The sequence below is a fragment of the Dryas octopetala genome, chromosome 4 (assembly GCF_963921425.1).
Source record: "Dryas octopetala chromosome 4, drDryOcto1.1, whole genome shotgun sequence".
In the NCBI taxonomy this organism is placed as follows: domain Eukaryota; kingdom Viridiplantae; phylum Streptophyta; class Magnoliopsida; order Rosales; family Rosaceae; genus Dryas; species Dryas octopetala.
The window spans coordinates 19154267-19170301 of NC_141369.1; the positions used below are offsets into that span (position 1 = coordinate 19154267).

The 16035-nt window shown below is 36.7% G+C and overlaps 2 protein-coding genes across 2 annotated transcripts; both read right to left on the minus strand.

Annotated features, from left to right (window-relative positions):
• Positions 1 to 2661: 2661 nt before the first annotated feature.
• Positions 2662 to 6614, minus strand: LOC147287729 (RNA-binding (RRM/RBD/RNP motifs) family protein). Its single transcript, XM_086239765.1, has 8 exons — positions 6153 to 6614; positions 5973 to 6048; positions 5635 to 5764; positions 5406 to 5520; positions 4198 to 4289; positions 4011 to 4080; positions 3806 to 3888; positions 2662 to 3146 (listed from the first exon to the last, which is right to left on the minus strand). The coding sequence occupies exons 1-8, from the start codon at positions 6474 to 6476 to the stop codon at positions 3050 to 3052; spliced, it is 987 nt and encodes a 328-aa protein (XP_086095891.1). The 5' UTR covers positions 6477 to 6614; the 3' UTR covers positions 2662 to 3049.
• A 1049-nt stretch (positions 6615 to 7663) lies between these two features.
• On the minus strand, positions 7664 to 11915 carry LOC147287730 (D-3-phosphoglycerate dehydrogenase 1, chloroplastic-like). Its single transcript, XM_086239764.1, has 5 exons — positions 11100 to 11915; positions 9491 to 9867; positions 9058 to 9168; positions 8838 to 8933; positions 7664 to 8745 (listed from the first exon to the last, which is right to left on the minus strand). The coding sequence occupies exons 1-5, from the start codon at positions 11749 to 11751 to the stop codon at positions 8077 to 8079; spliced, it is 1905 nt and encodes a 634-aa protein (XP_086095890.1). The 5' UTR covers positions 11752 to 11915; the 3' UTR covers positions 7664 to 8076.
• Positions 11916 to 16035: the final 4120 nt, after the last annotated feature.

The following is a 16035-nucleotide window of genomic DNA, read 5'->3' on the forward strand; positions in this document are numbered from 1 at the left end:
TAAGTGAACTGAAACTGCAGTTTCTGAAACTGTAAATGAACTGAAACTGCAGAAACTGCAATTTATTAGAGTTGAAACTGCAGTTTATTGGAGTTGCAGTTTCAGAAACTGCAGTTTATTTGAGTTGCAACTGCAGTTTCAGAAACTGCAAATGAACTGAAACTGCAGTTTATTTGAGTTGCAAGCTTGTAGTTGCAGTGTAAATGAAACTGCAGTTTATTGGAGCTGCAGGCTTGCAGTTGCAATTACTAACTACAAGTGAAACTGCAGTTTCTGAAACTGCAAAGTGAACTGAAACTGTGTATTTTTTATTTTTGTTATCCCTATTTTCGTCAAAACATTGCACTGGCAGATGGGCTTCACTGTGGCGCGGGGATGTAGTGGGCGTGGTGTCCGCAAAAGAATATTAGCATTGTGGTAGTTGGCCCGCAAAGAAAGAAAGGGGCTTTAGGTGGTTTTGGTTAATAATTTGTGGTATCAGTACCTGCATGTTAACGGACTCTAATTTTAAAGGGCTTATACAACATTGGAGTAGTTTTTTATTATTTTTTAAGTGATAAAACTGAATATCATCAGGACAAAAAAGTGATGAGAGTGAGAATGGTTAAAGTTTTATTTTGTACTTTGAAAGATGGACAAAAAACTTTGCGCAAGTCGGGAACAAAGCTATAACTTGAATTTCTTTATTTAAAAAATATGGAGACCTTTGACTTTCACTATAATAGATATAGACTCTGAAAGAGACGAAATATATAAGATACTTGGTGAAAGAACAAAATGAGAGTAGGTCAGTTGAAAAAGTTTGCATAATTAAATCAAAAGAAAATGACGAAATAGGAGTAGGTCTGATGGAAAAAGTTTGCATTATTATCTCAAAGAAAATGTCAAAATGAGAGTAAGTACGATGGAAAAGTTGCAAAAATAATTGTATAAAAACAATGAGAAAATGAGAGTAAGCCTGATGGAAAAGGTTGCATAATTTACTCAAGAAAATGCATGAGAGTTGACACCAAGTCAGTCAATACATAAAAAGGACTGCTACTACTTTAAACAGCAAAATTGACTTATTGGGTGGGTTCCCCCAAGAAACAGTTTTAAAACCAGTTATTTAATGACTATTTGAGAAAATATTTTAAACTTCTACATCTCACGCATAAGATGTTCAGCTAACACCATATGCCTTCTGCATAAGATGTTCAGCTAACAGTCTAACAGCATATGCCTTTCACAAAAATAGTAGGTCAGGAAGAAAAAACCCAAAAATTGGACTACATAAACTACAGGGATAAATCCAACCAGTGCAGGCAGGCTCACAAGCACAAAGAGAGCCATTAACCGTCACAATTTAACTTCAACAATCTAACTCCACATTAATTATTTTATTCTGTTTCAGTTGATTTAAACTAGGAGCATCGGCCAAAAAAAAATAGGAGCATCATATACATGCGCGCTCAGATGTTATTGTCGAAGAGAGAAATCAAAGTATGGGAGGGAGAAAGTGAGTGGGTTAAAACTTAAAAGTGGTGTGATATTAATTACCATAACCTTAGTTTTTAAATTAATATTTTCCTTACTATGGTTGAAAAAGAGTCTTCCGCTAAAAATAGTATAGATGATAAACTTGGCGCCCAAAGAACAAAAAGAAAAAGAAAGCCCTCAAATCCAGAAAGTGCTGCAATATGTAGAATAGGTTTGGTAACACATACAAATGCATTTTTTTTCTTTGAAGAAAGACCATACAACTAAACTGCAACAATGCCAACAAACCAACTCCTTATCATGCACATCTCAGCAACACATATGCAGTACCAAGAGAATATTTGCAAAAGCAAACATAGATTAATAAAATCAAGGGGTATGGCCAAAATCTGGAGCACCATATAAGGTCAACTAAGGCATGCATAAACTTAAAGTGAACCAACAATTAAAACTATTTCAATAAGTGGCATCATCTGTAAACACACTTCTCTCTTGTTTTTTTTTTTTTTTTTTCACTTTCCATGTATGTCTTCACACCCTACAAGTCATTTCACTTACAAGAATAAAATGGCACCCAAGAACCAACAAATAGTTCAATCATATTTTATTGAAACTTGTAATACTAAAATACTGACAATAGGAATTAGGAGCGCTCATAATGAGTTTTCTTTCAACGATAAATGTCATGCCTCCTATTAGCCTTAAGGCGGCTTCACCCAAGATACAAAAACATTTCACCCTCGATGGATGTGAATTAAAACCTCCATAGGGGTTGTCAACCGGTAACCTTGCCTAGTGAAGTAATATTACCTGAAACAAAAGAGCAGCTGCAGACACCTGACCTCCTCAAATGAATAGAAGCTTTGTCATTTTGAATTGGGAAATCCTGTATATAAATCACACAGCATATAATTCCCAACATCTTTCTGAAAAGTTATGCTTCGAACATCTTGAATGTTAAAATAACATTACTAGCTCCTTTCTTAAACGATGACTTACGACTAATCTAAATTATCGTATGTTGTGATGGAAATGACAATGGTGATGGAAAGGAAAACATGATAATGGTGTGATTTCCTAAGTTTCCACATCCTAGCTAATAAAATTTATGCCATGAAATAGAACTGAGGACCATCTTCAGATGATTGGTTGAATAAGTGAATTAATCAAAACTATGGAAAAAAACATGTAAGGTAGCAAGATGTCTATATAGATCGGCATTCCTAATTCTGATGTACAACCATTTAATATGAAGCAAAAAAAAACACCCAAACCCAACAAATCTGCATACCCATGCACCACTCATCCTATAGATGATAACAATATTTGAGCCCCTAATATCCAGGCATTAACACATACTGCTGACAAATGCATGTCTCAAATAAGTTAGTATAACATGGCCAAATGGTATGTTCATGATGCCACTACGTGCATTCATTCACATGAGGAGAGATGCTAATGCTGATGATGACTTGACTATGAAATGGATGCATGCAACAGCTGCAAGATGCATCCTATCATGTGCTTGTGTTTGTCGGTAGCATAAGAAACAGAGTACATCCCCTTCAAGCTACTGGTATGTCATGGTTGGTGGGGCTCCATTGGCAGTAGGGACAGCACCAGGGTGGTTTCCATCTTTCCTTCTCCCAAATGGGTTCTTCGAATACGTATATATAAAGTCAAGGAAAAACACATAAATTACCAATCATAAAAGGAAAAACATAGACAAGTCACAAGCAGCATATATATCGCATTCGGTGAAGTGGATCAGAATATATATCTGGAAATTCCTTTAATGAATATTGGATATTTAAATTTTTCTATAGAACCCAAAAAAATAAACTTTTCGAGAACACCATCTTAAAATCCATATTATGGTGAAATGAGATATCACTATGGTATACCAGCTAAAAATGAGAAATATCTCAGCATGTAAACCTCTTACAAAATGTAAAATTAATCAGTCAGGCACACAACAAACAGAAAAAGCACATGCATGACACTGAAAAGTAAGTAAGTACACAAGACGCCTTGTGCACGCCCCTAAATAGAATTAGCCAAACTCCACATTAAGTTGAGTGACTAAGTAAAGAATCAGAAAAACCATATAACTTGACACCAAGTACAAAAAATAAAGAACCCTGTGTTCCAACAAATACTAGATAATGAAAAGCAATCACCTAATGCAGTTGACTGGCTAACATTACATATAATACATGCTAGAAGGCATTTAAACCTACGCTTTCGAATGCTTGCAGTTCAATTAATATATAAAAGTTTCATAAACAAACAATGGATTAGCCATAACAAAATTCTAAAAGGATATTGTATTCTCATGCCTACAGAACCAGAACTAGGGATAACAGCACCCTGCAAATTATGGTGTACATTGGTGGCACTGTTTACATCCTGCATGGGTTATGCAGAAAATCCTTTTAGAAAATACAGAACAAGGACAGGTACTATGAATATGTATCTCAATATAAAAATGTTAATGATCAATGCATAACTGCTGAATAAATATTACTTACTTCAAACTCAATGAAGCAAACAGTATGCCTTTCCTGTCTCAAGACCTTCATTTGCTTAAACCCAGGTTGTCTGCATGACCAAAAATTATGAAATAAGACAAAAGGTTCTGCTATTTAGTGGGCATCTGTCCTGTGATACAAAGAGACGAAACACATTGCAAGATGAAAAGGGATGAGACATTCATACGAGCTGAATAGGCCCCTCAGTTCTTCCTCATTAATGCTCTCTCCCAGATTGCCAATAAATAAGGTATTGCATGGTGGATTATCTTTTGTGTTCTGCAGGAAACCAGAAAGCATCACAAAAAAGAAAATACTATAGGCTTCCTACCACATCACTCACCATGAGCAGCCAACACTCAGAAGATACTTTCCAGATATGAAACAACAATATTAAAGCAAAAAGTAAGAATGGGAAGCCCAAACCAAATGAATTGCTATACAACAATAACTATTTGGTAGGACCTATGAGCTAATAGTTTCAGATAGAACTATCCTCCAAACACGCTTCAATACAATTCATGCCCACCCCTAGTCCTGAATCTAACTATCTATGTTTGAAGGTGGATATTCAGAGTGTTACAACTAATGCACAGAACTAGTTATGTATCAATTTTTAAGGCAAGACCTACTAAACAATCATCTTAGCATGAGGCATCAGAAAATCACTGCATGAAACAGAGATGAGCCTGAGGCAATCTTAAACCACCCTAAGTCATTGCGTGACTTAAATAAGGAAACCTATCAAAGAGGCTCGTGCTATAAAACTCCAAATAATGGCAATCAATCCTCGCTAATATTGTGACTGAAGGAGACCTATGAGATAACCTGGTAGTAAATATAGCTGTTTTCCAAGGGCCCATCCCAGGTTTGAGCCTCACCAGTGTCCCTTGAAATTACCTAGGAAATAAAGTGACTCAAGCAACTTGTAACACAATTGAACTAACATAAATTAGATCCATGATATGCAGACCTCCAAGCAATGATATATGTTCACTAAAAAGAAAACGTAAGGCACATCAAAGTATTCAGGATGTTGGCCTTCTTGAATTAAGTTATAGCCTGACAAACACATTTCCAAGCATATCTCTTGTTGAATAGTTAATGAGTCCATGTCATGAGAAATATATTAATAAACCAAAGGTATCATATGAACTCATCAGTTAGCAATCGTGTACATTCTATCCCACATTTTGTGAATAGACTATAGACAGCATGGTGATATGTGAGTAACGTGATTAACGTAATGAAGGAGACAGGCTACACATAAGAGCATAAGCACAACAACCAGTTTTTTTTTTTTTTTGTCGAACAAAAACCAGTTGTTAAACATGCTTTAAGACAACAATTTTATAAAAACCAGGTGCTGAAGACACATATGGCACAGTTTATTACCAGAACAGGTACATAACTGCTAGGTGCAGGTACAGGAGCAGAAGGGGGCATTGGTACCGGAGGAACAGGATAACCTCCATATGGATCATATGGAGGAGGTGGGGGAGCCATATACCTGGGCCACATAAGCAACATTAACATGAGCCATATACATATTCCATTCTAATATCTGTTCCTTAAAAAAATAACAATATTTCAGGCAGGAAACTAGATGAGAAAGTTTAATTACCCATGTGGTCCCCAAACAGGTGGGGGAGGTGGATGAAAAGGAGATGGGCTGCTATAACCAGTCTGTGTGTAGTCACCACCAGTTCGCAACCGTTTACTTTGATCATAAGCACTTGAATCCGAAACAATTCCTGCAGTTCCAACCAATATTAGCGCATTGTAACACAGGACATCAAACTCTCAACAGCTAATTGGAAACCATTCATATTAAGATTCGTGACCAAACAATAAGGTGGTAATGGTAAACAGAAGTAACAGAACCCAACATTTGGGAAACTAATACATTGATTAATCCACTGACCCTATAAAACAATAACAAATTGAGCATCTCATTCTCACCTCTCTTAACAAAAAGATTCTTCTTTGCCATCTCGGTGTGCAGTACCGACTTCGACTCTGTATCGAAAACCATACTCTGAACCCCAAAATCCAACAAAAAATCCAAACTTGAACATCAATAAAGAGCAAAAACAATAATATGACAATACAAAGCCAAAGCTACAACAACAAAGAAACAACCTGAAGGGCGTCTTTGGCAGCAATGGCTTGCTGAGCAGTAGAGAAGAGGGCGAAACTCATGGGCTTCTCGCCTTTGTAGTTGACCTGCGAGGCCTCGTAACCCGGCAGCCATCTAAGGAGGTTCTGTATCTCCCTCTCCTTGACGTCCTCGGGTAGACCCGTGATGAAGATGGTGCGGACCTCGTCGGTGGCGGGTCGGTTCGGGTTGTCGACAAGGTGGTGGGGCGGAGGAGGCGCGGAGGCGGCGACTGCGGGCGGAGGGGGAGGAGCGGCGGCGGCCGGCGGCCATTGCTGGTGATATGGGTGGATCCCCGCACCGGCCATTGTCGGTTTGTGTGTGGCCCAAAACCCTCGAGTTTTTGAGATTTTGAGGAGGTACTACTCGTTGTTGGGGAGTTTGGAATATGCGCTGTTTGCCGCGAGCGAGCGAGCGATTGGAGAATTGGGGTTGAGGAAGACTGTAAGTTCTGTAACTGACGATCCTCTCCTTTACCTGCCTTGTCTTTTTATCATGTGATGACACGTGGGTGAGACGAGATCTATGGCTCCCCATGTTTTAGGTTTTTTTGGATTTTGTTCTTCCATCATCTATAATTTTTTCTTATTTTTTTCTCATCTTCCATCGTTCTCTAATGTATACCTAATCATACAATTATACTTGATACTTAAGCTAGTTATTGGTCTACCAGTATTTCTGTCTACAATATTAAAGAAATCTCAAATTTGAATTCCTCCTATTTCAAATCTAATAATAATAATAATTAACCCAATATAATTAAAGCCATTTACCAAAAACAAAATCAATAAAATATTTCATAACATATTTAGTCAATGTATTATTTCATAATACTAATTTACTCTCTATTGATTAATATGGAATAAAATGAAATAATAGATGTTGAAATCGGCCTTATAAAATATATATTTATACGTTAATTATCATGCTGACATTAGCAACGTGTCCACCTTTCTAAATTACAAATAAGTCAATACAAGCTATTAACATATTGTCGACGTCAACAAGGTGTCCCACTTTTTTAAACCCTAAATATGGTGACTATGTGATAGTCATTGATTTTGAATCACACAGTCATAAATAAGTGACTATGTGACACTCATCGATTTAATATCGTTAATTGTGTGTCAATCACCAAATTTGAGTAACTTAATTTTGAATAAGTGATTACATAATCACCAAATTTGAATTGGTGACTATTTGAAAACTATCAAGAGGGATGTAAAAGTTACGATTTGGGGGGGGCAAGAATGTCATTTTTTAGTTGAATATTAAAAATGAAAACAAAAACCTTAAAAACAAGTTTAAATCCAAGGTTTTTGTTTTCTTGAGATTTGTTATTCTAAAAAAATATTACGATCTAGAGATGGAGGGCCGTAAATCAAGGAGAGGTATTCATCTTTTTTGTGTGATGCAGGCATACAATTATTCGGCTTTTGAGTAGCCGGAATAGAGAAATAAATAAAAGAATTCATGAAAAAGAAGATTACTCCGGAAATAAATTTAACTTCTAACAAGATAATTGTGCGACAAGTAAATGAACAACAACTTAAAAAAAGATAAAGATGGTTACATTCAAGAACCTTTAAGTAGAATTACTAGTTGGAAAGCTGAAGGCAGCTCATCCAACAGCTGAATACAATTATTCACACCCCAGCAGAAGAATTACTTCTAAAACTACTAGCATGAACAACAATACAACAACAACAACAACAACAACAATGATAACAATAAATGAAAGCAGGCAAAGAATTGCCACCACTAACTACACAACAATGCTAACACCCTGGCTTCTAGCATATCAGGGTAGGAGAATAATACTATCTAGATTAAATTCACAGTGCAGCCAAGTACATGCAAAGCTGACCGCTTTGTTTACTGTGTAGGCATTCTCTTATTAAATTTTCTCTATAGCTTAACGAACACAAACTCTTCAATAGCAGGCACACACCCTATCTTCTTCAGGGTCTCCTTCTTTGGTTCCTCATCCACACCAATTGCCATTATGGCCTTCCTCTGAATGGTTCTTCCCACACTCATGAAGCTCACATTCACATTCTCGTTCCCAAGTATGTTTCCCACCCGGCCAATCATGCCAGGTTGATCCACCTGCCGGCACAAAATGAGGTTTCCTTCCAGGCTCACATCCACACCAAAGGATCCCAGACATGTCAGATGGGGTTCCCCATATTTTACTTTCCCCTCAATGCTTATGTTCTCATTCTCTGATACAGAACTTGCAAATTTAGACTCCACATTGGATATGTGTACCTCGATTGAATCAACAGGGAACCCGGGAGATAAGTCAACAGCTACCCTTTCCTCACTTATGCGGAGACCTTTCTGCTTGGCAACAAAATCTGCATTCACCAAATTGATAAACGAGGAAGATATCGGTTCGATGATGCCTTTAATGATCATGGCCCGGAGAAGCCTTGTGTCCAAGTCATCTGGGTCCCGAGCGGATCTATAAACCACCCTTACAGATGTTATTCCACTCCCTCCTGCTACTAATTGTACAGCCAGCCTACCCAGCTTCTCAGCTAGCAAAACATAAGGAGCCAACTCTGACACAACCTAAGGACATGAACCATGTTTCAGCTTAATCTTCCGGTATGAATTACTATATTTTATTGGATAATGGGAATCATGTACCATGCATCACATACCTCAGCAGGGACCATGGGAGCATTGACAGCAGTTGCAGAAAGTTCACCATTCAATGCTTCTACTACAGCCTCTGCTATTTCAATGGCTACACCTTCCTGAAATATTATGTTTCATACAGAAAGTTCAGTAACTTAAAGAAAGTAAGATATTTTTCCACAAAAAAGTTTGATCAATAGAGGATATTAATTTTGAGGAAATGATAAGAGAAATTAAACATACCTGTGCTTCCATTGTGCTAGCTCCAAGATGAGGTGTGACTGTGACATTCTCATGTTGCACTAACTTGCTATCTTTGGGTGGAGGCTCCTCTGTGAACACATCAAGTGCTGCCTGTTCCAAAACATTGCAACAAACATAACAGAAATTTATGCATAGATCAAAGAAATACTAAAATCTGAAGCCAAATCAGGAAAGGCATATCTCATGAATAGAATATATAGATCAAATTTTTCCCCCTTTATAAATTAAAGTGGGAGGCTTCCATCTAAAATTCTTATCTAGCAGTCATCTGAGGAAATGAATACTGTCGTGAACAATTGGGAAAGACCAAAGACAAGATGATATATATTATTAGGTTGAGCATATCTCACACAAACATGTTATGCTTCTAAGTTTAACATGATCATTCATGACATAAATTGGCGACTCATACCTGAGCAACAACCCCACTATCAAGGGCTCTCACCAATGCATCTTCGTCGATGACTCCACCCCTGGCAACATTGATGATGCGAACTCCCTTCTTCATCTTTGCAAATGTTTCATCATTGAACACCTTTTTTGTAGTAGGGGTCAGTGGCATATGCAATGAGATGAAATCTGCAGTGGAGATGGCCTGGTCGAAAGAGACCAAATCCACACCAACCGCACGGGCTCTGTCAGCTGGGGCATATGGATCATGAGAAATAACATGCATTCCCAAGCCTTTTGCACGTCTAGCAACTTCGGATCCAACTTTTCCGAATCCCATTACTGCTAATGTCTTCCCAACCAGAGAGACACCAACATACTTGTTTCGCTTCCATTGTCCTGCAGAACACCATTACATCCATGTTAGTCTTATCTGCAGGTAAGCAGTACAATTTTATAGAAAATGGCAATCCATCCTAACATTTAAGCAGTCTGAAGATAATAACAGTGAACCAATGTGAGTAACCTTCAAGCGCTTCAACGGTAAAATTCGTAATAGACCTTGAAAACTCAACTTCTTGGGCCAAAACCAAAACCGAATGTGTTAATTAAAATCTTTGTCATCAATTTTACAATCAAAACATTTCACAATTTATTGAACTGAGAATTTATGGTCACTACATTACAATCATTGACTTAGCCAAAACCCCAAAATGGGATTCAGGCTTAGTTGAGTTAGAGTTGCAAATGTCTATCCTTTCATTCATTCTGATTTAATACAGACAAGCATATTGAACACAGGCTCATTTGCAAAGGTCCCATATCAGAAACCCTAACAAATCGCCACAGAAGAGTATAAGATTGCTCAAATGCAAACTTCACAGGAAAGCAACTGTGTGTTTCAGAACCCCAATCAATCATATTTGTCTTCAACGATGTAAAAAGAGATCTCCATAACTAGGTAGTAGCAGATTCTAAAATATGGCTAAACGCCCCTGCTCATATAATGTCTGACACATTTTGATTCCTGATTCTCATAAAAAGAATTTTTTTTTTTTTTTTTCTTTTTTACATGCTATGCCCACATGTGAAGCATGTGCACCCACCGCTTATATGTGCCTGTCCAACCATATACAACCATTTTTGTTCTCTTGCTTGGGACAATCATATTTCTACCCAGAAAACGACAGATCACACAAAATTCAATGCAAACAGTACATGTAAAACATTTTCTACAGATAAGAACAAAAGCGGAAAGTCGACCCCGGCAAGGTGGGTGTCACCAAACTCAGCAAAGCAAATCAAATCAAATACAAAGACTTAACAATTAATTTCCCAATTCATATCAATTAATTTCATCAACAACCAAGCATAAGATTAACTTCTTCTATATCATAATAGATCCGTACCGGATAGTTTGAAAGGGTAAGCATGAAATTAAAATTATTCAGATTTAACAGATTCGTGTGATTTGCAGATGATTGCATGTCAGAGTTTACTTCAATAATTAATTTTAAAGTGTTTGTTTAAGCTTCTTCATATGTTTTAATCATAATTCATAATTAAGCAAAATAAAAGATTAAAAGGATCTAATAATTAAAGAAAATAAATATTTAAAGCAAATTAAATACCAGCTTTCATGGAGGCATCAGCCTGAGCAACATTCCTGGACATGGCGGTGAGGAGAGCAATCCCATGCTCGGCGGCGGCGACGGTGTTGGCTGTCGGCGCGTTGACGACCAAGCAACCGAACTCGGTGGCGGACTGCAGATCCACATTGTCAATACCAACCCCGGCCCTCCCCACCACCTTCAACCGCCCCTTGGCGGCCTCGAACACCTCCCGAGTCACCTTCGTCCCGCTCCGCACGATGAGCGCGTCGCACGACGCGATCTTCGCGCGTAGCTCCTCGGGCTTGAGGTTGTACGCGCACTCCAAGTTGCCGAAGGCGCGTAGAACCTCCAGCCCTGCCTCTCCGAGTTTTTCGGAGACTAAAATCGTCGGCTTGTTGGGATCTCCGGAGGCCTTGCGCTGCACGGAGGTCTCGGACGACGCGGACTCTGCTGTTTTTGAAACGTTGGTGATGAGGAATGAGTTACGAGCGTGAGCGTAACCGCCATGGGAATGGGAATGAGAGAGTTTTAAGGAGGTGGGTTTGGAGGTGGTGTTGAGGAATGAGAGAAGGGTGGCTTTGGAGGAGGATGGTGACTGTGAAGAAGAAGGAGATGGAGTGGTGAAGGAGGAGGTGGAGATGGCTTTGATGGAAGAAGCAGAGGAAGCCATGGAAGCTGGGAAGTGTGTTTTTGGGTATGAGTGTGATTGTTGTTGATTGTTGGGATCTTAAATGGAGTTTTGTAACTCCCAATTTGAGATGGTCTCAAATTTTTTTAACGGTGTTTGTAACCGTACCAAGAATAGATAATTTTTGGGAGAGTAATTTTTGGTGTTTGTAAATTACAGCCTTCTATACCCATGGGTTGCACTTGCACCATTTGATTTTTAGATGGCAAAATAAACTCCACACTCCCCATGCGACTCATTTCTTCACCGGTCTTTACGTAAACATCAAAATCTACAACGTTTAAATTTACAACTCTTGTTTCACCTTGCTTATCTTGAGTCATGCATCACTTCACGTTGATTTGATTCGATTAAACTTTTATGACTATGAGATTTAAGTGTTGGACCGTTGGTAGAGTACTAGAGTCTTCTAATTTACAATTTTAGGCTTCCTTTCCTCAGGGGGGGAACGAAAAAGATGAGGTATTATTAGAGGCCCCATGTCTGAATCCATGATTGCTCTTTTGCTCCATTAAAAATGGACAAGTACCTACTTTTTAATTTCTTTCAATCCAGTATGGCCACAAGTCACTGCTTTCAAGTAATTAATAATCAAGCAAGCTACAATTCAGCATCTATTTTTATTTGAGAAAAGAGAATTTATTTGATATTTCTTCCAACATAATTGAGAGAAAGATCAAAAGATCAATAACTAGTTACTTACAATTTAAGATTTGTTTGAGCTGATCATATTAATATGAATAGCATATTTGATTAAAGGTTAAACAAGATGCATTTGATCATTGTTTTAGGCTTTTAGCTTTATTATTATTTGACAACATGCATGTTAACTGAGAATATTCCCTCATATACATAGTATGATCCATATGATATTATCTCACAATCCAAGTACACAAACTCTCTCTCTCTCTCTCTCTCCAATAATGATGAATGAGAAGACATCAAACTTACTTAGCTAGTCAGTCCATCGTACCATGCGTGTGGGTCTAAATCTAATTGATCATGGAACCTCTTATTTCATTGCGCACCCAACCATTCAACTTTGTCTTTTCGTGGGTCCTTCCTAATTGATTTTGCTTCAATCTTCAATGGGAGCTAATCTAGAGTTCTGCCTTTTTAATTTCCACAATTTAATACCAAGATCAAAATTATTCATTCAATCACTCTATATATTAAGGAAAAAACTTATATATGCTTATGTTATAGTGATGTGACTTTCTTAAAAAAAGAGATAGAGACAAAAAATAAGAGAAAAAGAGTGAAAGAAGAGAAAGAACCAATAAAATAGGAGACATATTATATGGTATCACATGAGAGATAATTAAGTAAGTTCTTCTCATACATTAATTGACAATTTGAATGTTGTAATCTACCAACTGACCTATACAAAAATCTAAGTGCCACATCTTGTGATGTTATAACTTGAAGTGATCATCAGATTTTGTATATTATGTAAATTTAAACAAGTCATTTATAAGTTTTTTTGGTTTGTGTGTTGAGTATCTAGTCTATATGAATGTATATAAAGTTTGTTACTGTTTATCATTTTTTTTTATCCGATAAGTATTCTCAAATATTTTAAAGTGTACGTAATAGTATTTCTTAGTTTCTATTTTATTAGTTAAGTTATTAAGTTGGGGTCATGAGAAATTATTATGTATATCGATACGCTGTCATGTGGTATAATTAATTTATATGTCATAATATGAGTGAATATTATTAATATTATATCCTATTAATATAAATATATCGTTCAATAATATCCTTACACGTTGAATTGATTACACTACGTGATGGTATATTAATCGGTTATACTTAATAATTTTTCGTCCCTATATCAAAAAAAGAAACCAAAGGTTTAAACCTTAACAAAGGGCGCTGATAATGTATTTAGAACTGATGGAGGTTATACCAGAAGCTAGGTTAATTAGTCCTAATTGTGATTAGTTGAGTCGGTTAACATAGATAGTCAGCTGAGTTGTTATGCTGTTAGTTTAGTTGTAACAGTAAGGATATTCTTGTAATTGTGCCTGTGCATATAAGACATGCACCAGTCTTTGTACGAACATACAGTGAAGAACTATATATATCAAACACTTTCCTTTTCTTCTCTGCTTTCTCTCTCAATCTCTCTGTTTTTTTGTTCATTATCAGTATCATCCTCAACATCACAGTTCTGCTATCAAGAACTATACCTTTTAAAAAACTATACACTTTCTTAATTTCAATCACTTGATTCATTTCCACTAGCATACTCCACTTTGAAGCTGATAATTGTCTCGATCTCCTACCTTTTCTCATGCTCAATAATCATGCATGCTCTTTTTGAAAAAAAAAAAAAAATGTTAAAGACTCCCAACTATATATTTATCTAGATTCATTAATGACATGGTTGTAATTTTTTTCTATTATTAATCTATATATATTAGAAAAATATTGGTAGGAATCTGCGATCCAAAAATATAGTTACATTAGAAAATGACTGAAATAAAAAAGTACATGTGGAATGAGATCCCATCATCCAAATTAACTATAACTAAGATAAAAAAGTACATCCCCAGGACCCCAGCCAAAAAAAAACAGAAAAAAAAGTGTACATTGGGGTTGGCATCAATTATTTTTTTAGAAAGCTCTAAGAAACTTTGGTCAAAATTCCTTGCCTTTTTATCGTGCTAGCATTTAGTATTCGCAAAGTGCCAACCCCAAAAAAAAAAAAAACTCACAAAGTGATAGTTAAAATATGTCCACCTTATGACATTATAATTTTTAATTGATTATTATTAATAATCTTATTTTCTGAATCTCTCTTCTTTATTCCTGAGCAAATGCCTTTTTTAATTTATAAAGGAGCATCCTCCGTACTGGAGCTAGATGCCTAGTCTTGGAACATAAATTACATAATGATTAATGAGAGCTAGACAATCAGCAGGGCTTGCATTTAGTTGAATCTGTCCATGAACTTGGCCAAATACATTTACGTTACCACAGGGAAGTAAGTTTGTATAATGGGCCGGCTTGAACTTACTTCATTTCTTTTTCAGACTATGGACCGACCCAGCTCAGCATTATGAATGGGCTGGGCCGACCCTGTTTGTATTTTGGATAAAGCATGGACTCGATACTACTACTAGTTTACTAGTATGAGGTGGTGAAGTGGTTCCCTTAATTTCCTGTTATGTCTTTCACAAAAGTATTTTTATGAGATTATATATAGAGTTATAAACACTTAGCTGAAGACTGCAAAACTTTGAATTTGGTTGTAATGGGTGGCTTTCCCAAAACCAAAAGGGCTATCAATTTTTGTATTTACAGATGAATATGATGAACATGGAATTACAGATTTGTGTCAACACTTGTACATTAGTTTAGGCAATGTATACAAAAATTAACAGATATAAGCAAAATAATATTAGGGAATTTGCAGTGAGCTGTTATGGTTTTGTGTTCCATATAGCCTTCATCTTTTAATGCCCTCTCATGAAGGTCAAGAGTAACAAAGCAGAAGCAAGATCTTCATTGCCTTTGTTAATCTCAATCTTATGGGAGCTCAGCTCAAAGCAAGTACTGCATGCCCATTGGGCTTTCAGTGAGCTGTTATAGGAGTTACTCAGTTGCTCATTATCTCAGACTCACTTCATTTTCTTATCCTTAATTTATTTTCCAAGACCTAAATATGGGTAATTTGGTGAATGATGATACTGCTATGCATACACATAACTCTGACAAATTTTACCAAAATTTACATTAATTGCTGTTTAGAACTGTTGTTGATAAGGACTATTTTCTCACTGTCCAACTTAATGCATATCATGTACTGCATGATCTTATGAAACATAGCACCAACACCATAAACCCACGAATGACTGACATTTTTCTTCTATTCATTTTGTCATCCAAGCAACTGAGAAAGCTGTAATAAAATAGTTTTAGCATGGTTTGAATAATTTTAACTTCTTAACACAGCACTACCTTTCACTTGCAGTGTTCATAAAAAAAGAGCACAAACTTATTACCTGATGTGTTAAGGGGCTCAAGAAACTGCCTGCATAAGCCAAACAGTATAGCAATTTACAGAGATTGTAATTTCTACAATTCAAGTAAATGTCTAGTAAATGTCCGGAAGACAGAAAGGTCAAATACTGCTCAATTGCTCATGCTATATGCTAAGTAAAATTTTCTTGGAACAGAAACTATACAATTTGTTCATTCAGTTTTATTCAGTTCAGAGCTGCTGAGACATGCCACTATTAATCTTTTCTGGCAACA